Here is a 26,048-nt window from a genome sequence, read left to right as displayed (position 1 = left end):
ATACATTCCTAATAGGCTCCTGAGTCCAGCAGAGACTCGTTCATAAAACATTTCTTCATTGCTTTGTATTTTAGGAAACAGTCTTGATGATCTCATTCTGTCTCCATGCAGCTATGCATTCCTGCAGCCCTGTGTGTCTAGATTTGAGCATATTCAAGAGAGCTACTGTGTCTGATTGAGAATCGAGTAGGCAGGCGTCCTCAGGACGCAAACATAAAAAGGAGTCACTGAACTAAGTCAGATTCAAACAGCAAGTCGAGTGCAATAAATCAGCATTTGGCAACTTGTGGGAAGACAAGTCACTTTTCCTCTCCGTGATAACTATGCTCATTCAAACAAGCGTTCAGCCTCTCAGAGATATTCCTTGAAAAATGACATTTTCATGTCAGTTGTGCATCGATTGCCAAAATGTTCTTAAGTTGTTAGGTCATTCAATATCGTTGTTTGATTAATGTGTTCAAGTCCAGCGTTGTAATATTCTGAGAATGATGAATGAGTGTTATGGAACTTGACTTAATTGTTTAATATAATTCCATTTAGGAGCTACCCAAAGTATTTGACTTAATTTTCCTCAGTGACTCACCACAAGACAGACTTAATTTCCCTGATGTCACTGATTGCAAATACAATGTGCAGCAAAGCCTGTGAACATCAGCTGGGATGTTCTTCCAAATCCACTAAATTCAATTCATCACAGACACAAAAAAGAAAACTCGCTTATTATCAGTGTCATCCTCCACACTGAGGACATGCTGTGAAGCCGACTACGAGAGTCAACATTTAAATGGCCTCCATAACATGCATGTGCCACAGGGTTCCATGGGGGTGGGCCAAACATTCTGTCCACTGCAACGAAAAGTACTTCACGCTGCGTGCAACCACAGAGTCTGCGAAATTTATGCCACTCAAGAGAGACTCGCTTATGTTCCGATTATTCAGCCCTTTCGTGATAAAGCGCTTCCGCTGCCCCCAAGATGACTCAGAGGAGAGGAGACAACCTTGGAGTTCTTATGAATCTTCGTCATCAACCATTCCGAGAACCAGACAATTAGTCAGACTGAAACAAAATGACCAACAGAGATCTGGTTGAGTAGTCTGTTATGTTAAACTAGATGCTTATGGTGATCCTGAACATATTCTTTTTCTCTTTACACTTCAGGAAGCATGGTGGCAGATAAATTGCATTAAGGCTTTTCTTTTGCTTGTCCTCACAGAGGAAGCATTTACATTTCTCCATGTAGACCTCTGCAGAGTCTGTGCAACCACAAAACTATATTAAGGCTTCACAGCACGGATCAATTGTGAACAGCTCTTCTGGATATATCTTTCATCACAGTCATCATATATATATATATATATATATATATATATATCTTTCATCATAAAGTATATTTGTATTAAACAAAGGGCTTTGTGTGGGCAAGGGGAGAAATACAGAACCTTTAGATGTAGTTCATGTACTCCATGTGAACCCATGGAGACTCATTTTTGGTTGGTGTGGTTAGGGTGGCTTTGGGATCAATGTGACCCAGACTTATCCTAAAGGCTGGAGGATACTGGCAGGAGCAGATAAGTCATCTGTGTTGTTCTGTGTGACGCACAGAGGTAAAGTGCTTTTGAGCGTTCAGACCCGTCATTGATTTTACTGTGGCCATCAGCGCTTACATGGTGTCTGCTTTCGACTCAAATGCTTTTGCCTTTTTCGAGCATTCCTCTAGAATAGACTAGCAAGGTTATTCTCCTACGCCTCCTTCCTCCAAGCGATGCAGCAGTCGCTGAATGCCTCGACTTTAAGGACCGCCAGATGACAGACGCTTCACTGAGCACTTGGTGCTTCAGCTCAAGGCTTGGGCAGCTGGCCCTCTAACTCTTGGGATAACAGACTGGATTAAGATAACTGTCTCACAGGACGAGTACAGATGAACTGCCCCCGTCACTCCTTAAGACGAGACAGACACTTCTCTCTCTCTTCCCTCTCTCTCTCTCTCTTTCTCTCTCTATCTCTTTCTCTTTCGCTCTCTCCCTTCTCTTCTCCTTCCTCTCTCTCTCTCTCTCTCTCTCTCTACTCATTCTACTCACTGACTTACCTCTGCAAATATGTCGGCATGGCAGCTACTGTTCCTCTACACCCACCACACAGTCATTCGCTCCATCCAAAGAAAATCCCACTGGGACTTCACAGCTATTGTGCCCTGGGGTGTGTTAGTGTTCGAGTGTTGTGAACACTGCCTGTGCCATTATCTCTGGTAGGTGATGGCCATTTTTAAATATGCGACTGCAGGCTGGCTTATGCTGTGTAAATATTTAGAACCTTAAATAGCTGGTCATTTACAGTGTTGGTTGATTAGATATGAGAAGGTGTCTATGGAAAGTTCCACAGTTTATGTGGATGGCAACAGGGAGTCCGACAAAAGCTATTTTTCGAGATATGTATTTATGGAATAGAATTCTGCAGTGGGTTGAGCGTAAGTTTGATTGTACATGTGGGTGTAAAGTGAAACTTAATAGTTTTAAACTAGTGATCCATTATTTTTCGGTTGCACTACTGCTAGTTAAGTTACATCACCATGGACAACCAATCAATATCACTGTCTGACTATATAGGAAACATCTTGCAGCTCCCCATACTGCATCAGACCTGTTAACACTCCTGCTGTCCTCCCATTTTAATATTGTCCTTTATAGACTAGGCCTACACACTAGACACAGCATGTCAATATCAGGTCAAATACTTATTTTGCTAACAGCAAGGGTTGCATGTAAGTGTTTGTGTGTGTGTGTGTGTGTGTGTGTGTGTGTGTGTGTGTGTGTGTGTGTGTGTGTGTGTGTGTGTGTGTGTACGTGCGGAAAAATCTCTCTCATTTTGGGGGCGGGACATCACCCTTATTTTCGAAGCCTAACGTTGACAGGTACGTACTCCGCGTGTTAATAGTGTATGTTGGGATTCAACCTCAGTAATGCCCTTCCACAGTAATTGCTTGATTGTGCGGAATCAAATAACATAAAAAAATGTACAACATTACAGCTATTGGTTTACAGCACCACTGTACTGAATCCTATCAGCAGTGATAAGATGGGTGTCTTGGGAAGTTAAGTGAATAATGTTAAGCAGGGTAACACTAGCAATGTTCATGAAATCTGTGGTAGCTCATCACGGTGACATTATGTTCACATTTATGAAGGCTGTTCGATATTAGATCTACTAGGCCTATGAGGTTTTCAAAGAATACAAACAGGGTTCAAACACTGTTCAAGTGCAATACAGGTGTGTAATCGGCCCAATATTTCACTCTTCTCATCGGAGAATATAGCTACCCTGATACATTTCATATGCCTGACATTTATATAAGATAGCCATTTACATTCGAACTAGGCATGGAACTTCAACTGGTGCAACCCAGCGCAGAACTGAGTGAGATCGGTCTGCAGTGAGACTATTACAATGTGTGTTCTGGTTCCGGCATTCAGAGAAATACCTATTTCTGGTTCCGGAATCCTAATGCATTTCAAATGAAGACCTCATTGGTGAGGGATCAGTCAGTGATGATGTGAGGCCACTCATCTGTGACATTAGCTTGTAATTCTAATGGTGAAAACTGCCATCATTCACTTGTGATGTCAAAGTGCTGTCTAAATGACACTATTCAATCTTTAGAGTCATACCTTAATACATTTCCAGGTAAAACCCAAGCTAAAACCAAAATGGATTTTTCCTTGGTGGCAAAACATTTCCCTACAGATGTAAATCAGAAATCAGAATGCCATGTCAATCAGAACTCCATAAAAGCCATTAGCGTACCTCATCTATATTCAGTCAATGCAAGTTGCCAAATTAGTCGAAATCTCCAAGTCTCTGATTCATTCAGACCAATGAAATAGGGTCCCTTAGCGGAGATTTAGAGTTCAGTTCACATTACCAATTACCTAATCAAACATATCCTTGGGGAAGCCTGTGGATCTGTTTGTCTCAACCGCTTCCCTGAGAGCAAGATGTTCAGTCAGATTTATTTCTGGACCATCTCTTCAGGGGGGCTTCATTACATAAATGTGTAATTACTACGGCTCATTCAGGCGTTCTGACCAGAAATCTAATGAGGCGATTTTTTTTGTTGCCAAATGCCACAAACCTTTGTAGGAGTTGATATTTTATGTGTATTACTGAATACTGTGTACACTTGAGTGATGGCTGGGTTGAGTGACTCTCTGCCCTACCTGGTGTGCATTCCTGGAAAGCGCTGTTTTGCAACAACCATGATAACTTAGAGCAAGAGAGAGAGTATTCAAAATGATAGTCTCTCTCATTTCATGAGGGCTATTGCACAGCGATGTTTTCATGAAATGCACCCCCGAAGAGCAACAGATTGGATTTGTTACGGACCCCACTGCATCTGGGTTAAGAGATTGATTTTAAAACAAGATGGGTCTTTGTCACTAAGCCATGCTCCAATAGATGAAGAAATTAATGGACAGACCCCTGCTTCCATTTTAACATTACATCCTAATGATAACACACTGGATATTGTCTGTATCCGCAGTACAAAATGATTAATGCATAATTAACCAACACTGAATAAAATAAGGAGTAGTCTTACCTAAAGATACACAGTATTATTATAGCAGTGGTCAGGGAGATCAGAGACAAGCTGTGACCGATGGTGTAGCCAATCTTCACCGACCGGAAGAATGAGTCCTGTGAGATAAAAAACAAACATTAGAAAAGAAAATGACATAAATTAACTTTATTCCAAACCAAAGAAGTTCTCATTCAAAGGCAGTGTTTACACAGCTAGGAACCGGCCACGAACGGATGAACAAACCAGCGCCTGAAACTGAGCAGTTATCAAAGGATCCGACGCCTTAACCAGGGTTTTCATGTCTCTTCAATGCAAATGCCAACGCACTCAGAGCAAAGACAGATCCAGGGTGAAGCTAGTCTATTAATTATGCATTTGAATTAACCTGAATATACACTGGCGGCCATTTCATCAACAGTTTATAATGGGGATGAAATTTGTCAGCCGGAAGGAGACAAATTAGTTATTAGAAGTCCAATACAAGGTTTCTTTTCGAAAAGTTTCTTTTTTGAAGAACAGTTTTTGTTGGATTTTGTGATTAGTGGAGCATTAAGCCTAAGAATCGCTGTAAATCCATCTACTCAAAAGAAACACTATGATTAAAAGTATACTTGTGTCCTTGAAAAGGTTAAAATATTACTTTCAATCTCTAAAGGGCGATTGTAGAGCTTCCATTCTCATCTGAAACAATCTGAAAAGGCTCAATTGATTAAAATAACCCAGCCTCTCAGCAGGACACTAACGGGTGAAATCATTATTCACCGCCACATCCAGAGAAGGCCATTTTCCAATCAAGCACAATCTCTGATGACGACAGGTCAATGACGCGATGAACAAACCTGTACGCAACTACACTCTTTCATAGCCAATAATTATTCACTAGTCACTAATAGTTACTATTGCACAGAACCATTTGCACACCAGCCCGTCATGTCAAGCATGTCAAGTACAAGTATCGGACTTCCTAAACACATGACTTCAGACACATTTACAAAAGCACAAAAGTTTCAGCCAAAGTAATAAGTGGACATGTCATTTCAGGACCACCTACCACTCTGTACACTCCGTGATTAAAAGCCAACTTAAGCCACCCAAATCACTTCCTGATGGGTTGTCACCCTCGACATCAAATTCCTTTTAAAGACCCAACATTTGCACGTCCCTTCTGGATTAGCTACTTGTCATATAAATGAGCTGCACACTGTTACGCAGCTGGAGGTCCATGCTGGAAAAGCTTTTACCACCTTGTTATGGCTATTCTTTTTTCCCCCAGCCCATACCAGGACTGGGTGTATTTCAGCCTCGACTGTCATAGCAAATATATTCATCTTTTATATGAATCAAGGCACCTATTAAGAAATGTTGTGGCTAAATATGGACCTATAGTTTGGCCATTTGGTTTAATTGCCAGTTTTTGCCCTTCAAATATTTATTTATTGCTTATTTTTGTGTCTCCATTATTTCTCCACATTACTATCGTTCCTATTTTATTTCAGGGTTCTAATCATATTTATGGTCCTTTTGCCTCTACGGTTGTGTTGGATTCCAGTTGCTTCACCTCCTTATTTGCTCATTGTTATGCATTTATGTCTATTTTTCTACAGTTCCACATCCCTAATGGATCACATATGAAGCTGTATTAAAGGAATGCACTACCAGTCCACTTATCATTTTCTTCAATAAAAGTTTAAAACCAATCAAGTGCTTAAGAACTGTGGATAACTCATTTCTTATATCTTTATGAAATTCCCACTGTCTTTATTAAATCAAATAGTGCCCTATTTCATGGGAGACCTCATGGGAGCTGGGCATTAATCCCTTTGATTGATTTCTCTTGGAGGAGAGATGGAGAGAGTTATGGTGCCTTTGCATTCAGCATTCTGATCAGGCCCTTGGGGATGGTCGGTTGAGTCATTTTGGCGGAGCGGACTGCTTGACAGCCAGGCTGGTTGAAATGAGACGGAGAATATACAAGCAACGACTTTGGCAATGACATGGGTGATTTTCAGGCAGAAGTGCCGGGGAAAAAAATCAAATTCATGCATTCATTCGATTCAGGTGCCATAGCTTTTTTTTTGTGCATATGCCGGCCCAGAGTGTTCAATAGTATTGTTACGCCAGAAGGGCAGGGGAGGTGGACACACACTTTGAGAAATTGGTTCAAGAAAGAAAGTAAGAGGGAGAAGGATAAACGAAAGAAAGAAAGATGAAGAGCAAGAGAGAAAGGCAGAATGAAAGAAGGAACGAAAGGGAAGGAAGGAAGAAGGAAAGTTGTTGAGGAAACAAACAAAAAAAACTGGAAATAAGGAACACAGACAGAAAGAGAAAACAAACAAATAATAAACAAACAAAACAAACAAATAAAAAAGCATGCATACATCATCCTCATTTGTGCTGTTCATGTTGTAGCCACAGTTCACGGCAATAGTCATGGGGTGCATCTCCGTCCAACCGTCAGCAGTGCAGGTCTTCGAGAGGTTACCTGGGCAACATAAAAAAACAAGCTAAGGTTAGCCCTCTGCCAACACCAAATGCAAACAAATGGGTTACTACAATAACAACAACAAAACACCTGTTGATTTCATTTCCCACATTGTACTATAATTGAGAGTCCAGGCAGCACCATGTGAGGTGAAGAGGCAAAGGGTGTACAGATAATTAAATGTGGATTCTTCTGTCGACTCGCACCATAGGACTGTAGATGTGTCTCAGCCCTCCTTGCACGGCTGCCACTGTTTATTCTCTAAATAAATGACTGCTGTCCGTAGAGGAGACATTGGAAAGGGGCCCCACAGGCAAGGTGACTCCATGTGGGGACGCTTTTTTCCTAGGTGACCCTTACAGGCCACCGTCCTGCACAGAAACCCTGACAGTGAATTATAAAGAGAGGAATGGCGAATAATATTTCCCAGGTCAGCATGAGGCAGGCAGTGGGGAAGGAGCCTCTGGGGGTCTGTTCTTCATTGTAAACTGGGCCAGGCAAGCACACAGTTCACAGTCTCCTTCTACATACTACTTTACGAGAGGTTGAGGGATCTTCATGCAGCACTTTGTAGAGGCCTCACTGGTAACGCTTCACTTCATCTTCACATCAAAGGACAGACCTAACCATGTCACATCCTGTCATTTTTTCACCATGCCAATGTTTAATGATGCAAAAGTGTCATGTCAGCAGTCCCTGTCATGTCACATTAGCTCTCGTGTTGGATGACACCGTAAGTGCCAACTAATATGTTATGGTTTCAGTATAGTCATTAATCAAATCTTACCATTTCATATAGGAATATCAGACCTAACGCTACAGCATACCTGGTGAATTAAGCAGTTAACCTCAGGGATGGATTAGATCAGTTTGGAGCTTAGGCCTCTAATGCATTAAAGTCATTAAGAGGTACAAGTTATTAATGAGGTAAGCCTGGCTCAGGATAAACCGTATGAATACACAACCAGCCTGGGCTCCATAGAGACTCAAGAAGAACAGTAACTGAGTTCTCATTAGGTGTGCTATATCAACATCATAAGTGCCTTTTTATAGAGTCTCCTAACACACATCACACTAGATTTTGAAGGATGCACTACTGAGTGTGAGAGCAACAGATTTTTATATTCAGTGTTTCAGTGTTTTATGATTTTGTGTTGTTATTTATTTATTGTTTTGTAACAGCAATCACATCAGTATGGAGTACTGGGAATGTATGCAGTATCATTTGAAAAGGCAATCAACCTAATAAGGACATGCAACAAACAGGCAGCACATCAAAAGATTGCAATCAGTAAGCAAAGCACTTCTACTAGTGCATATATATACACTCACAGATGTACGCACACACGCACACACACACACACACACACACACACACACACACACACACACCCACACATGTACACACACAAATAAATGCATATACAAACACACGTATGAGTACACACACGTTATTTGTGAATCCACAGATGCATACACATGTATATGTAAAACAATCACCCTAATTTCAACGAGCGAAGGCTGTCGCTCATGAACTAAAGCTATTGTGTGGCGTGTGGGAGCATTGTGCTGGCCTATGTTTGCACGCAGGATCTTGCTCATGGTATTAAATTATTTAAGTTAAGTATTAAATTAGCTTTAGTTCATGCGTTTTTAATTTAAGCCATACTGTACGTAGATGGCTACAAGAGGCACAATATAATGATATAGAGTTGTAGTATTCGAAAGAAAATGTATAACTTGATATTCACATGTTCTGTGTCCTGGAGTTAGTTTGGGCAATAAGCAGGAAACTCTTCTCAGAACACTGTTCAGTGTATCCATTATTTCTGTGTATTGGGTAGACCGCCATAACAAAAGCGTTTGCAGTGATTTGAAGTGGGAACCTAACTGAAGGCATACAAAACCTCAAAAGACATTAGATAATCAATTATTTTCATCCTCTGAGTCTGTTGGGAAGAATGATTAAGGCTTGGGAACTTGTATTGTTGCATCTCATAGCCTGAATCCTATAACTGTTAGGGTGGGTTTCTTTCACACCCACGTGTAATGCGAAACAGTCCTCTCTTAGGTTGGAAATGTGTTTGATGATGAAGTTCTCTTGTGATCACCGACTGCAGAGAAGAATCACAATGTTTTGTAAAGCATGGTTCAAATTGCACAGAGTTACTGTGCAACGAAATACAGCCAGGGAATACTTACTTCTCGAGACCTGCTTTTGAGGCAAACGCTCAGGATGATGCTATCGAAAGCAATTTGAGAACTGTCAAGTGAAAAAAACCCAATCAACTTCTGTCAATATGGAGGTACATGTCTGTATTCCTGCCAACTCTATTAACAATTCTCACAGGGACCATCCAACAGATGTTTGCTTCAGATGTGCTTTTGTCTTTTATTGCAGCAGAGGTGTATCTCTTTCCTGACACGTTATGGCTCAATTATGAAATAAAAGATCCGCAACACTCTGGAGTTTAAACCAATTACACTGCTCATGTAAAGGGGCAGACCAAGCCACTGGAAGTGAGGGCTATCTGCAGAGAGGTGCTTACCTTCCAATGGCCACACAGAATGTTAAACGGAAAAGTAAAAATAACCAGAATTTATTGCATCTGGCACTGGCGCTGCATAATATTTAATTTCCCTTTAACTCTCTGAAAGCATGCATGTTTGCCACAACGCCATCCTCAATGCTTCACTGTCACGGCCAAATAAACTATGTTATATCTTACCACACCAACCCTCCGCAGCCAGCCCATGCCTGCTGTCGATGGCCTTTTGAGGTCTTTCAGAGTGCAGCAGAGAGCTAATCCATGCGCAAAGGGTTGAATAGCTTTTTGTCACACTTAATGGCATAATCTTTCCATTGTGATTCATGGGTGTACATTTAAAGATATAGAAAAGCACACAGTACAGAAGTAGGTTAGATGTCACTGCTGAAGATTAAGGGGACTGAAAGTATTCATCAATGCACCCAGACACATAAGTGCTGGGTGAGAGTGATGTGTGAATCCTGTTTGCAGAACGGCACAATTGTTAGGGCGGTTCTTGACCTACTGAACCGGTGAGGTTTCAAACAAACAAGCTAGGTGAGAAGTTCTGGAGCTACTAAAAGCCGGAGCCATTCATGCTCAATAACTGCATCTGAGGGGGAGGAATATTTGATAGCATCCGGCGTAGGCTCTTTCTGTCACAAGGCATTTGTATCATCTTCTCTTCAGCTTAGAACTGCCCACACCCCCACAACTTCCCCCTCGAGTTCAAGAAGAGCAGGAGGTCGAGAGGAAAAAAAACTGGAGAGACATTTGGACAACAAGTAAAGGGACATTTCTTGATGAGTCCCCAGACATCAAGTACATGTTGGGGTAATATCCAGAGGGATAAGTACATGTTGGGGTAATATCCAATATATATATATAGTCTCTTCAGAAAGGGCTCCCTGACCCTTGTGTTCTTCTACAAAATGTTTAAGAAAGTTGTACCCTTCATCACATCCAGATGGTATTATTAGCTGCCATTCATTGTAATCTCATATTGTTCAGCCTCATCTATCACACACAAACATAAAAAGATCATTAAAATACCAAGACAGGAAAATCACAGATGACAAACGCAGACGATTACATTGAGAAATTACAATGTGATGGATCAAATCGTAAAAACACTGCTTTTTAAATAGATGAGAACGGTTCATTTTCATTTTCACATCAGGCTTAGTTCCCTGGCATTCCGGGCCATTCACAATCTCGCTTATTGAGCTTGCATTTGTAAACAATAATTCCCAATCAATACCTGTTAAGGAGCTGCACCTTGCACTGCCCATGTGGTCTTTAGTTGCTGATAGGAGTATTGTATTCCTGTATTTCACAGCCATGCGCCCTCCGTTACACAGCACATTAAAGTCATTACTCTGATGGCCTTCCTCAGCATGAATCTCATTTATTTATATAGCGCTCACGTCTGCGACCCCACATGAACTCCTCAGGGGCTCTAATGGGTTCTAAGCTAAATGCTCTAAATGGAGAAAAAGAAAACAGAAGGGATTGGGAATTTATTTGCACTTCTTTCCCAGTTAGAAGCCTTCTAAAGCTGAGTAGCCAGTGTACCTTGGGGGAAAGCTCTATCGATGCTCCATCAATGTGCTGAATTGTTTACCAAACAGTTTGAAGGGTTTGGGTTCTTTTGTGACAAGCCAAAGGATCCTTGAAAGGTGGGTTCTGAGGCAAAGCTGGAGTACAGCACTGACTTAAGCCTAGCGTGTAGCTGTTTTTTTTCTCTCTCTCTCTCTGAAAGTGGATGAATGTCCACCTCTACAACCTCTCCCTCCATCTGTCATTCCCTCCTGTTCACTACCTGCCATGCATCAGGTCACTCAGCACATGTCAAAGCAGTTTGGCCTCATAAAATCACCTTCACTTCTTGTAAGCCTGTGGGTGGTGCATTGGGATGATGCACAAGTTGTAAAAGTATCAAAATAAAATACAAAATACAGCAACCATGACATGTATCAAAATAAACTACAGTATTTTGTATTTTAAAAATACAAAAATATATTTCCAAGAAAACATGACATCAAATCACAAACCTCCACTCTACATAGGCATATTTGATCGTGAGATAATATCTGACAGCTTTTCACTGCTTCAAAGGGCATGTTATGAATCTGTTTTGAGAAGCACTGTATCATGACAGTGTTCAAGCCAGTTAGATCACTGTGGCCATGTCAAGAAGTCATGTCAAATCTCTCGTCATGACTGAGAGCAACAAAAACGTTTAAAATTTCACATGCAGGTGACATGGCCTGCGCCTCCCAAGCAGACGCAGATGTTTTCACTTGTACTTCAGTTCCTTATCGCAGTTCACTGCGATATAACACAATGGTACATGACGTCAGTCATGGGGTACAAATCGAAGCATTTATCTATTCACGCCTGAAAGGCCGCGAGATCTGTCAGCGCGCGCTCCTGGCCCCGCCTTCCAGGAGCACTATAATATCATTACGCGCCCTCAGATCTGCCTCTTTAGAAACTTCGCAAGACGGAGTGAACATCTCCGAGCATATCTCAAACGCTCTACCACAGTCAAAAGAGTTTTGTGTGCTTTCGCTCTCTACGGGTTGGTGAGTTATCCGGGTTCCTTAACCCTCACTAGCTCAGGGCGCTACGAAATTCATTGGCTTAATTTCATTTTGAAAGTAGTGGCTGCTATCCTAGCTGCCTGGCTGGCTAAGTCTCTGACTAGCCTGCTAGCTTGCTAACAACGTGTTCGTTGCAGATAGTGTGCTTGTGTTTTAACATTCTTCTCTACTTTCAGATTGATAAAAGATGGCCAGACACTACCCCGACTGCGGTCACGTCCGTCCCAAGGGCGACCGCCACCGTCGGTGCGTGACCTGCCTAGGCAGGGACCACGCGGAGGGCGCGCTTTCGGGCAAAGCCCCTGTCTGTTCCATCTGTGCTAGCCTCCCGCTAGCTAAGGCTACCAGGTGCCTTGCGTTCTGGAAGCGCAAGGATGCCGAGGAGACTACACTAGTTCCATCCGGGGCTGACGCCCCCGTAGGAATGAGTGCGTCTTCAGCCTTGGACTTGGTGAGCGTGAGCAGTCGCCTTGCGGCGGCAGCTCCGCTCCCGGGTCTCTCCCCGTCTCCGCCGCCTGTCAGCCCTGGGGCTGCGGGCAGCGAGGCTGAGGAGCTTCAACCAAGCGGTGTCCAGCCTGAACTCGAGCTGGACATCAGCCTGGATGATGATAGTCTGCTAGACTTCTCCGATGAGCACAGCTCAATCGCGGAAGCAATGCAGACGAGCCATGACGTCAGGTTGCGGGTGGAGACACCTCCTACCTCGTCTCGGCTCCTGGGCCAGCAGCTCCACGAGGTTGCGCTGAGAGCAGCCAGCTGCCTCGGGCTCCCTCTCCCTCCCCCTCCCAGTGTGCGGTCCTCGCTGCTGGACGGGGAGTTCTATGCTGGCTCCGCCGCGTCAGTTCCCAGTTGCATCCCCTTTTTCGAGGAGGTGCACGAGGAACTGCAGGCGACATGGGCGATACCCTACTCGGGCCGAGCCCCGGTGCCGGGGTTTGCGCCCTACATGCAGCTCCACATGGCTAAGGAGAGGGGCTACCTCTCCTTTCCTCAGGTGGAGGATGCAGTAGCGGGCTACCTCTCGTCCGCATCCCCCACGATGCGTCTCGGCCAGAAGCCTCTCCTGCCTACGCGGGTGGGCAGACACCAGGCTCAGCTGGCAGAGAAGTCCTACTTGGCTGCAGAGCAGGCTGCCTGCACGACCAATACGGCTGCACTGCTACAGCGCTACCAGGCAAAGCTCCTGACTGAGCTTGCCTTGTCGCTGGGGGAAGATCACCCGTCTGTGGCAGAACTCCGTCGCGCGACGGATCTGCCGCTCAGACTAACTCGGTGCACGGCACAGGCACTGGGGAGGGTGATGGGTGCCGCGGTGGCTACCCAGAGGTCTCTGTGGCTATCACTGGCTAAGCTGTCAGACAGAGAAAAAGCACCACTCCTCGACGCCCCGGTCTCTGTCCAGGGCGCCTTCGGGGAGGCAGTGGTCACAATGGCTGCCAAGTTCGAAGAACAGCAGAAGAGCAGAGAGGTATTCCAGGCTTGGATGCCTCGCTCTAGTGGCACGGGTGAGACGTCCTCCTCAGGACACACCACACCCGCACCGGGCCGGAAGAGAAGCGGGTTCCGCTCGCCAGCGCCTCCAGCAAAGGTATCCACCGGGCGAGGCTGGCAGAGACATCCCTTCCGCCCTCTAGCGCAGCCTGCAGCACAACAACCAGCTGCTCGCCCTGCCCAGGGCGCAGCCCAGGCTCCGCGGCAGCACTCCGCTCGCCGCGGGCGAGGCAGAGGGAGACCTCAGGCTTCCTGACCGTGACAGTCAGCCACTCGTCACACAGGGGGGAGCGGTGGAGCCCACACCGCCTCCACAGAAATCAGCCCGTCGCTCACATGTGGAAATCATGTCCAGCACGGTAAGCAGGTTTTCACAAGCACCACAATCATATGTCCTAACTCCTGTCCCAGATGGCGCAGTGCCCAGGCATGCTTGTGCAACTCCCCCCGCGATGCACACAGTGCATCGCACCCCAATTTTTTTTCAAAAACATGAGGGGGCAGCCCCAGATCTCGTCTCCCTCCCTAGGCGGAGTGGGTGTAGATCTAGGCTTAGACTCATTGACCATGAGCGGGTTAGTCCCCGACAAATTCAACTCAGAGCACAACCTCCCTGGTTGTGCGGAGAGTTGGCGCGCATGCGCAGTGTCACCATGGGTGCTAAAGACGGTCGCAAAGGGTTACGTGCTGCAATTCGCCCGTTCCCCTCCGCCATTCAGCAGAGTAATACAGTCTGTGATGCAGCGAGAACAGTCTCACTTCCTACGGGAAGAAATAATCTCCCTGCTTAGAAAGGCCATAAGCAGAGTCCCTCTCAAGGAGAGGAATGCAGGCTTCTACAGCCGTTACTTCCTCGTACCCAAAAGAGACGGGAATTATCGGCCAATATTAGATCTACGTGTGTTAAACAAAGCACTCATGCCGCTACGGTTCAGAATGTTGACCCCACGCAGGCTTGTGCAGTTTATAAGGCCAAACGATTGGTTTATCACGATAGACTTAAAAGACGCTTATTTCCACATTCCGATCCACCACAGACATCGGAAATATCTGAGGTTTGCGTTCGGAGGAATAGCGTACCAATTCAACGCACTCCCATTCGGCCTGTCCCTAGCGCCGAGGGTATTTACAAAGTGCGTAGAGGCAGCTATCGCCCCATTACGTCTACGCGGCTTACGCGTTTACAATTATTTGGACGACTGGTTAATTGCTTCTCATTCAAAAGCTGCAGCAGTGCAGGATGGCCATCTAGGGGTGGCGCACCTGTATCGACTGGGTTTTGTTGTAAACAGAGAAAAAAGCGTTCTCTGCCCCAGGCAAGTTACGCATTTTCTGGGTATGATCTTAGACTCCACCTCCATGGAGGTCAGGCTGTCTCAAGAACGGATAAATGCCATCAAAACATGCCTGCGCCAGTTCCGACGGGGACAGTCAGTCTCGTCGCTGCGCTGCCAACGCCTGTTAGGGATGATGGCGTCGGCCGCTATAGCGCTCCCGTTGGGGATGTTGCGTATGCGGCCATTCCAAATATGGTACCTGTCTATGAAGCTCAACACAGTCACAGACAGGCATCGCAGAGTAGTGGTGTCCTCCAGATGCAGGAAAGCCCTGGCGATCTGGAGAACCCCCTGGTTTCTCGCCGCGTCGGGCACTATGGACATAGTGTCGCGTCGCGTGGTGGTGATCACAGACACTTCCACCAAAGGCTGGGGAGCTGTCTGCGAAGGGAGAGGCGTGAACGGTCTCTGGTCTGTGACAGAGGCCGCGTCTCACATAAATGTGTTAGAGCTGCGAACAGTAGTCCTAGCTCTACAACACTTTCTGCCCAGGCTGAATGGTCAGCATGTACTAGTGAGGACGGACAACACTGCGACCTTGGCGTATATAAATCGCCAGGGCGGAGTGCGCTCCCCGTCATTACACCATTGGGCGACTCGCCTGCTCCTGTGGGCAGCGAGGCACGTCCTGTCCCTCAGGGCAGTTCATATACCAGGTCACCTCAACTACGGTGCGGACCTGTTATCGAGGGGCGATCCTCGAGCAGCAGACTGGTGCCTTCACCCACAAGTGATAGGTCAGATCTGGGTGCGTTTTTTCAAGGCGCAGGTGGACCTGTTCGCGAACAGGCAGAACACCTGCTGCCCGCTCTGGTTCTCGCTAGGGGGCGACGATCCCCCACTAGACATAGACGCGCTGGGCCACCAGTGGCCAGCTCTACCCCTATAGGCTTTTCCCCCGATCCCGCTCCTCCAGCAGGTGCTGTGCAGGATTGCGGACGAGGGCAGGGAATTGATATTGATAGCCCCCCACTGGCCCAATCAGCCGTGGGCGGCAGATCTGGTCAATATGTCAGTGCAGCAGCCTTGGGAGCTGCCTCTACGGAGAGACCTCCTAACGCAGGCGCACAGGACAGTGTGGCACCCCCACCCCAGTGGTGGCGTCTCAGAGCCTGGCACCTGAAAGGTGCAGGCTCATAGCGTCAGGCTTGTCGGACGCGGTGGTGGCTACAATACAGAGTGCCCGAGCTGTATCAACACGGGCTCTGTATACGCTGATGTGGCGCAGTTTTGAGCGGTGGTGTGCTGCGCGTCAGCACGACCCCGTTAACTGCGCGCTGGGCGTTATTCTAGAATGCCTACAGCAGTTGTTTGATGAGGGGAAGGCGGCTTCTACTCTCAAAGTGTACATGGCTGCCATTTCAGCCTGCCACGCAGGCATTAATGGCAGTTCTCCTGGCAGTCACCCGCTAGCGTCACGCTTTATGGCGGGGGTGAGACGGCTCAGGGTGCCAGAGAGACACCTCATACCCTCTTGGGATCTGCTAGTGGTGTTACGTGCTCTCACAGGGCCTCCGTTCGAGCCCCTGGAGACAGTGGACATAAAGTTTGTCTCTTTAAAGACCGCGCTGCTGCTGGCGTTAACGTCAGCAAAACGCGTTGGTGACATGCAAGCCCTGTCAGTCAGTCCATCGTGCCTTCAGTTCTCGATCGCTGGTGACAGAGTGGTTATGCGACCTAATGCTGCTTACACACCTAAAGTGGTGGTAACCCCATTCCGCAATCAGGTGATTGAATTAGCAGTTTTCTCGCCTCCTCCTTTTGCGTCAGCAGAGGAGGAACGTTTGAATAAACTCTGTCCAGTGCGCGCTCTCCGCTGTTACGCAGAGCGCACTAGAGCTTTCAGACAGTCAGATCAGCTATTCGTGTGCTTCGGTGCACGCGCAAAAGGCAGACCTCTATCAAAACCGAGCCTCTCCCGTTGGATAGTAGAGGCTATCGTGTTGTCTTATAAGAGCTTGTCTTTAGATCCCCCGGAGAAGTTGCATGCGCACTCTACGCGGGGGGTCTCGTCTTCCTGGGCCTTACTAAAGGGCGTCTCAGTGGAAGATATTTGCAAAGCTGCAAGCTGGAGTTCTCGCCACACTTTCATTAGATTCTATATGTTAGATGTGGCTGAACCTAGTTTTCTTCATAGCGTTCTGCGGGCAAGCGATCTCTGAATCCCTTGGCCTGAGAACGATATATATGATAAGTGTGTTCATTAGTGTCTACATGTTATGTTGCACATGAAACATCCCAGGGTTTTCTTACGGGCGCAGGATCACGGATCCCTGTCGCCTATGATAAAGGTGGCCCTGTTAAATTCATGGTGTTCTGCAGGCGAGCGATCTCTGAATCCCCTGACCTGAGAACGATGTATATGATAAGTGTGTTCATCGGTGTCTACATGTTTGTTGCACATGAAACACTCCAGGGTGGTTTCCTACAGGCGCAGGATCGCGATCCTTGCCGCCTATGACAAAGGTTGCCCTGTTAATATGTTCACCGCCAGCGGCCGTATGAACCTCTATGAGGGCAAAGGCTTCAGTAGAGCTGGTGTGTGTAATTGGCTGCCACTGTATTATCACGCGGGAATGTATAGGGTCCCATTGTGTTATATCGCAGTGAACTGCGATAAGGAACGTCTCGGTTACTTACGTAACCTCGGTTCCTTAAGGCCCCGTCACACCATGACGTTCTGGTCAACGTTCTCTGAACTTTCTAATCGTTCAATTTCGAGCGTTCTAGGGCGATGTGGACACATCTGGCGTGTGACTTAACGAAAGAATAGCGTAGGACTGACGCATGACTACTAACGTGGGACTCACGCATGAGGAGCATGTAACCGCGACTTGTGACGTGTCACTTGTGCGCGACAAACGTGTGCTGACGTGTCTGCTACTAGCGCTGCTGCAAGTAAGAAGATGATAAATCCTGCTGAAAGTAAGAAGAATACAAAGCCTCTTTCACTAGCAATGTCTTCGGACGAAGATTTACTGTTATTATTACTGTGATTTACGAAATAACGGGCGTTATTCCTGGGGTTTTATGTTATTAAAATAAATGATTTAAATTTGACACTGAATTTGTGTTTCTCAATGTTTATTATTAGAAAACATCAACACATCCACACACATTGTCCATGTCACAAGAGTCTTCATATCATATCCATCTGCCATGGAACAGCACCAGCTATAACAGTGCTCAGCTATGTTCAAGTTCAGTACATCTACTTCATGCTGGGCTCAAGCAAGCATATATACCCTCCACTCCGCTTTTCGCTAGATTATGCAATGACCTTGCATGACATGATAGCATGGAATATGTAGATTTATAGTGCACAGAATAACGTTTGCAATGATGTAAGTTGCGTTTGTTGATCACGTATGGTTAATAACATATTAATTGTAGAAGGGACATGATAAAATCAAGATCTTCCCTTGGTGAAAAAAAATTCGCCGATATCTTTCTACGAGAGATGGGTTAGGTGCTTAAATTTCCCTGGATCAAAGAGGACGTTAGTAGACATGTCCAAACTCACGTCTCAGGATTGCTGCGCACATAAGTTATTTCGGGTGCATCAACTGTACTCAGTCTACCCTACCCAACGACTGACTATGATAGCCAAACGCGTGCAAAGTTAATAAAACGTTCCACGAAAGTTCTCCAGCGTTTAAATGAAACGTTGAAGAACGCTGATCTCCATGAGAACTTTTGTGCATGTTCAAAACTTTTTTTTTGGACCAGCCTTCTCCTCCGATCACCGACGATTACAGACGATTACAGCGTTCACCAGCTTTCACACAAAGCTCTTCTGGCGCAATTCCAGCGACCATGGACGATTACCAACGTTTCCTCTAACATCATAGAATGTTGACCAGAACGTCATGGTGTGACGGGGCCTTTAAGCAGGAACCAGATATAACAAAGTTGGCGTGTACAGTGTTACCTTGGATTGATTGTCTTGCTCAGTTTCTTTCCAAGGCAGATCTGAGGGCGCGTAATGATATTATAGTGCTCCTGGAAGGCGGGGCCAGGAGCGCGCGCTGACAGATCTCGCGGCCTTTCAGGCGTGAATAGATAAATGCTTCGATTTGTACCCCATGACTGACGTCATGTACCATTGTGTTATATCTGGTTCCTGCTTAAGGAACCGAGGTTACGTAAGTAACCGAGACGTTTTTGTTGTTCTCTTGTCGCCTGGACTTTAAATTGGCCTTTACACTAAATCAGAGAAGACAAATGAGACATCAGCCTTTCACTCGTCACTTGCCATGTGTCATAAAGAAGCAAGTGCTCAGTACACCATTCTAACTCCCAAAATACAGAACACTATACTATTTTGATGCAAATTACATTGCCATTTTCATAAGGCTCATCAAATGTAAATGACAGAATAATATGTTGTTTTTCAAATAGATATTTTAAATACATATATCAAAAATACTGTCACGTTTTACACTGGATGATGTTTCCTGGTCAACTGATTTTTCTCTGAAATAAAATGTGCTATTTCTGCACCTGGGGCTGTAGAGAAGGGGGTTAAAAACACCAAGATCAGGGTGTCACCTTTTAGGAAGAACGCATACTGACATAAACACATTAAACATACTTTATCGGATTGTAAGTCACTTTGGATAAGGGTGTTTGCTAAATGAAAGATGTCAAGCACTTACTGCTCCCTCTGCGTGAGATGCATAAAATAATTGTGACACGACTGATTTTGGCACTTACGACGTCCTGTGGTGTGTGTTGCGACATATCAGATTTATTGCGTCAACTGTGCGAAGACCCTCACAAAGTGTTATGACAGGAGAATGCTGTGAGGCTGCCTCTCCATCAAGGGCAATTAGGCAAACAGGCACACATTATACATCACTGGGATGGCATTGCTATATGAGGTCCAATGCCTGATTTATGATCTCGTTCATGGCCAAGCAGCAGATCCATACAGCTCATCCTAATCAGCACTGGAAACAGTCTAGCTTTATCTGGTTCCACTGATGCAGTACTGACATGGGACATGCATGGGCTGAAGGACATTAAAGATGTGATAGGTAGCATGTTGCAGTAAGAGGGAAACAATGGGATTTGTGGGTGTGATTGTCCAACTGTGAGGGAATAGAGTAGAAAAGTATGTGCTCAGAAACATAATGAAAGCTGGCGTTGTGATGCAGTAGATTTTGTATTTAAATGTGTAGACCTGCACATAGGGAAGTGTAGCTTAGTGTAATATACAGAAGCGTTTATAAGGGAGGGACTATGGGACTATTGCACTTGTGAGCCGAATCACCTTGTAGTGATCACACTGTGTTATGATTTTATAGCAGGTTGTCTGTAGCTACGGAATGGAGAGGCCTTAAAGGAGGCATTGTGGTTAAATGGTAAACATTGCGGTGAGTTGGTATTCACAGCAGATGGCAGAGGGCATCAACGTGTGAATATTATAGCTCACAGCATGAAACTACTGTAAAGAGAAAGAAAAGACAATCATTTAGCCCTTTAGCCTATATCACTGTTTGCATTTTACACAAATGAATGATGCATGACATAAATCCACATGTTATGTCACCGGTGGCATATGTGTGGTTTCACTCTGACAGCAATAATATGCTTCTACAGAATCAGCAGTGTAGTGTGTGTGTGTGTATGTATGTGTGTGTCTGTGTGTCTGTGTGTCTGTGTGCATACGTGTGTGTAAATATGTACATATATTGCAGAGCACTGTGAGACAATGTGCCCATTACACCGCAGTGGTCTATACACGCATGGCCATATCCTGCGCAGACGGACTGATGGGGGTTGCACACAGGACCATGCAGCAGTCCGTGGTGAAATACGTAGCGGACTGGCAGAGTTCTGCCGTGGGCAGCGGCGGGGTAGGGGCCAGGATATGGGCAGGGGGGGGGGGGGGGGAGTGTCAGCGATGGGCGGAGGTACTGGTGTGGAACACGACGCGTGTGGAAGAGAACACACCCTCAGGCATACAAACCAGGACCTTAGCCGAGTGAGAGCCTCGCTGCCTAACACACCCAGACAGTGGGGTAAAGACTCAGTCTCTCACCAGTAGCAGGGAGAGGAAGGAGAGAAGGAACAAAGAAAGGAAAACTGCTTTCCTGTCTGATTGACATGAATGTCCGCACGTGGGCAAGTTAGGCTTCCCTGTGCACAATACGTGTCAAATTATTCATGGACAGCTAAAAGGATTCATTGTTTACAAGTCGCTACAGGAGACAGAAATGCAATTATACATGTCATAACTGGAATGCTGTCAAATTTGATATATTAAAAAACCCAACACGATTTTAATGAATTAACACACTTATCAGTCCCATTGGAGTGAGGAGTGATTCTGGCTGCACTGATGTAGACCCTCCAGACCGTACACTGGTTATTGTACACTGGAATCCGATGAACTGCGTAGCCACGTGCTGACCCGGGATTCGTCCAGGCAGTAATCCCTACAGCTCCACAGCGCTATCACACAGCGCTGGAGGAAGGATTAGTTCTCGGTGTGTGAATCGGCCCCGCTAATTAGCATGTTTGTCTATCTGTGTGTGTGTGTGTGTGTGTGTGTGTGTGTGTGTGTTTGTGTGTGTGTGTGTGTGTGTGTCAAATGAGCGGAGGGACGGCTGCCGGATTTCTTTCATCATGCATAAGTTCCCCTAGAGGCCCACAGAGTCGAATAGACAAGGGGTTCAACTGCTGTTTGTGAAGACACAGTATACTTAGTATGAGACAGACACCTTACAGCTAAAGCTGCTTTCTCTTCCTATGTTTTTTTTATTTAATTTTTTTAATTTCTTGTTTTAAAATCTCCAGCTTCTGGCGGGCAGCGTGCTTTCATTCCCCTGTTCTCCGGGAAGTGTGGTGAACAGAACAGGAAAGGGCCCCCGGGATCACTGTGTTCTCTGATCAAGTCGCTGTCGTTTTAAGCAAGGCAATATAACACACAAAGTGTGTTAAAACACAATAAATGAATCAGAGATTGGGACAAAAAAAATAAATAAAAAATAAACAGCATTGTCATGTCATTAGCCCAGCTGCAGGCTAAAGATCAACCTGTGGGCTGTTCCAGAGAACAGACAGTGCCTCAAAAAATCAGATGCTTAATTGCCCCCTCTGCTACACACTCTTTGCCCCCACAGATGGTCCCCAGCCATGAACATTCATGTCCTCCTTTTCCAATACAGACTCTGCCGAGGGAAGGCATGTCCAGGTAGGGGTAAAACTAGAGCAGCAAGTCGAGTAGACTTAGAGCAGCAAAAAAAAAACTAGAATTCTCTTTTCTCGCTCTTTTTTTTACCACAGTAATGTTTCACTTTCTTTGCAGAAAATAGCCAGTTGGCCAAATTGAAAAATACACATCTTTAATTATTAAGAGTAACCATGGGTCTAATTTTGTCTCAACTTGGAGCAACAGCATTCTGGCTGGAACTCAATTAAATACCTCGCCACTTCAGCGGTAATTCACTCCAAGGACTAGTCCATCAAACAACTTGACATTGTACTCCCAATGGATCAGCCTCGCTTCTCCCTCTCACTGCAGCAGTGATAATGAGCAACATGTCCGTTGTCTATCAGCTTCACACAAGTAAAAAGCTCAACCCACACTACTATCCACTACAAGGACCTATGAGAGATCAGATTAGAGCCATGCATCATTTATGTGAATTAAATAAATGGCTAATCATAAAGGAAGACCTGAACCACATATCAAATCTGGCTTCACATTTAAAAGATCACAAGGGAAGGACTGGCAGCTGCATCACGCTTAGGGGCTAAGATGCAAATAGTCAAGGACTAGTCTTCAACCAAACCGTTTGCTTCCTGGTACAGGTGGCAGGTGCTGTACATATTATGCATACATCACTTATCTTCATGAAAACCAAATGTCGCATGTCTGCTTTTTTCCTAAGCAAAAATATATTCTCTGTGTCTGTGATTCATAGGATGCATTAAATGATTATGGCAACACTCATTCTGCATTATAGGCTATCAAAGAAACTCATTATCATATGTCAGATCCATTTCATGGTTATACTATACTACTACTACTGAAGAAAAAATGCTCAGCATTTTCTATTTTAACAAGCAAGGACCAAAATATTGCAAACTTTATAGACCTCTATTATAATGGAGAGCAGTTAAATTACATCTTGCAAAGTTCACGTTTAATAATACTACAATTTTCACAGTGAGACAGTATATGAATAATGAATAAAACTGAAAAAAGTGTAATTATTGCCAGGCTTCTGGATATACAATGATGAATGGATTTTCCCCCAAATGTGAATATGGGCAAAAATAGTTTTTGAGATGAAGTGTGAGTGTGTGAAGTGTGTTCTCCTTTCACATTCCGAGGTTCACCCTAACTGCCTGTGCCAAGCGAATCTGACGAGCTGCTCAACTTAACTCAGACCCTTCCAATTATTAGAGCTGCCGCCTCTTAACAGTGACAGCTTGCATGTAATTTAGACTTGCTAGAAAAACCTGAGATGCAAAGCCTTTCAGACTTCACTGAAAAGCTCAAAGAGGAGCCTTGAATTGAAAAAGAGAAAACATTTTTCGAACTGAGCTGGTCTGCAGCAACAAAGGTTTGTGTCCGTACATACTTTGCATGCTGACTGACTCAGGGTCAAGAGAAAACGAAATCTATTCACGCTATTTATTAGACTCTAGATTAGACACTATTTAGCAGACACTTTTATCCAAAGCGACTTACAGGACAGATGCACATTTTCATTAGTATGTTTGCTCCCTGCTACCGGAGACCCACTGATAAAATGAGAGGTTTGCCTATTTCATGATTAAATCACCAGCAATGGTTTTACAAGGTCGGTAGCTATCGCCATTTAGAAAGAGAAGTATGTTCTGAACAGTTATGAAAGGGCCAATCGACCTATAGATTCACATGACGTGGAGGTGTTTCAAACACTGTGAGAGATGTGTCCGCATCGGCAAACCTAGTGTACTTTGGAGACACCCATGCGCATACATTGCATAAAGCCGTGCCCGCAGAAGCATACTTCAGTCCTGATAGCCACATCCACACACCCCAAAACCCTCACACCTTCACCCACACCAAGGAACTTTGAGCCCCCCTATACCCCCCGCACTCGCCTGACCCCCCCCATATACCCCCTGCACTCGCCTGACCCCCTCTCTACTTCCCCCACTCGCCTGACCCCCCCTCTACCTCCCCCACTCGCCTGACTGATTCCAGTGGTCAGGTAAAGAGGCAGCTGGAGAGACTGCGTCACAACAAGGCTGCAGGTCCAAAGGGTATCAGCCCCAGGGTCCTGAAAGCCTTTGCGGACCAGCTATGTGGGATTCTACAGCACTTCTTCAGAAAAAGGTTTTGGTGCTGTGGAAGACATCCGATGATGGCCGGTGAGGCCAGAGGTAGAAGAACTGGGACCCAGAAGCAGACACAGTAGACCAGAGCTATGAATAGGATTTGGATTTAATAGAAATAGAACAGATTCAAGCTGCCAGGCAAAAATAATTTGTCAAAAAAAACGTACAAATAATTCGTCAAACCTCGTATAACAGAGCTCAGTCCAAACAGTGACACACAGAGATAGGCACAGTCCAATAAGAGCCGGCGATAAGTGGACATTAGCTGAACAACAGCAAGGTAAGATTCACAAACCAGGCAGGCTGAGTAACAGTCATCCAAAAGGTCAGAATTTCAAAAACTAGAGATCCAGAACAGTCAGGCTTGAGAGAGCACAAGAAAAACCAGAGTCAAAAAACAGAAAAGAGACAGAGAGCAAGGTAACAGGAGTCATCGGCTGCCTGACAGGCCGACCACAGTTTATGCGTGTCCAATTATGTGGTTAGTAGTCAGTCAGTTAGTGTCGCAGGAGACTGTACTCTCCTCTTTCCTCTTCACCTGTACGCCTCAGACTTTCATTACAGCTCCTGTCATCAGCAGAACATTTTCTTATGACTCATTTGCAGTTGTGGTGTGTGTCAGCGGTGGTCAGGGCATGGTGGCTCAGTTGCTTGCACTGCCGCCTCACAGCAAGAAGGTCATGGGTTTGATTCCCACATGGGGCGCTGTTGGCTCTGGGGGGCAGGTCCTCCCCAGACCTCCTTCAGTGCTCAGGTTGGCTATCTCCTGGGCCTTTCTGTGTGGAGTTTGCATGTTCTCCCCGTGTTCACAAGGGGTTTCCTCCACTAAAAACCCCAACAGAAAAACATGCAAAAAGAAGAGAACAATCCTGTCCGTCCCTGACCGAGACGGACAGTTCACTTGGTCCCCGGGCGCTGAGAAGCTGCCCACTGCTCCTGGGGGGTCCTGGAGGAAGGATGTCCCGGGATGGGAAAAAAGCAGAGTAAGAATTCACGGCAACCTCAGGCCTGCCTGTGTGTGCAGTGTGTCCTGGTCGCCTCCATATATATAACACGTGTGAGTTGTTCGTGCAATAAAAAACTGACTGCAACGGCCTTGTTTGTTTTATTACAGGGAACTGGTGGACTGCTTTGTGGTGTGGTGTGGGGACAACCATCTCCTCTTGAATGTTACCAAGACTAAGTTGAACACCATTTCCATCCAGGTTGAGGTGGTGGAGGGATACAAATACCTGGGTGTTCACCTTGACAACAGACTGGACTAGAAATGTAACACCAAGGCTGTCTACAGAGCATACTGTACTTCTTGAAGAAGCTTAGGTCCTTCAATATGTGTGTGTGTCACTGGATGATCCCATTAGATAGGGAAACTTAGAGGGAGGAACTAAAGTGGTGGGGGCTTGGTTCCCACAAGGGAAAACTTTCGAGGTGGGACCAAGATGGTTGCCTCTAGACAACATGTCCCAATCCCAAAGCCCATACTAACGGACTCAGACTTTCATGCGCATTCCTGCTAAATCCATGAGGGATTAGGGCTGTTCCAAAATCAAACTGTCAAGTGCATGAGGCCTCTCTTGCAGACATCTTGAGCCCTTTATGCACAGTCCACATTTCTGCAGACTTTGCCAGAGGGAATTACCCACAGTTCACCATGTTGTGATATAAAACACGGGGTTAAAAAAAGTAAA

At 45.5% G+C, this 26,048-nt stretch overlaps 1 protein-coding gene across 1 annotated transcript in view; it reads right to left on the bottom strand.

Annotated features, from left to right (window-relative positions):
• vipr1b (vasoactive intestinal peptide receptor 1b) overlaps positions 1-26,048 on the bottom strand; it is a 58,869-nt gene that overhangs the window by 15,441 nt on the left and 17,380 nt on the right. Inside the window, exons 4-5 of the mRNA XM_012816137.3 lie at positions 6,953-7,056; positions 4,593-4,690 (exon numbers count right to left, since the gene is read on the bottom strand). Of these exons, the coding sequence (XP_012671591.2) occupies positions 4,593-4,690; positions 6,953-7,056 (202 nt within the window). The remainder of the gene's footprint in view (positions 1-4,592; positions 4,691-6,952; positions 7,057-26,048) is intronic.

The sequence above is a fragment of the Clupea harengus genome, chromosome 17 (genome assembly GCF_900700415.2).
Source record: "Clupea harengus chromosome 17, Ch_v2.0.2, whole genome shotgun sequence".
NCBI classification, from domain to species: Eukaryota; Metazoa; Chordata; class Actinopteri; order Clupeiformes; family Clupeidae; genus Clupea; species Clupea harengus.
This window is presented reverse-complemented; position numbering and strand designations above follow the sequence as displayed.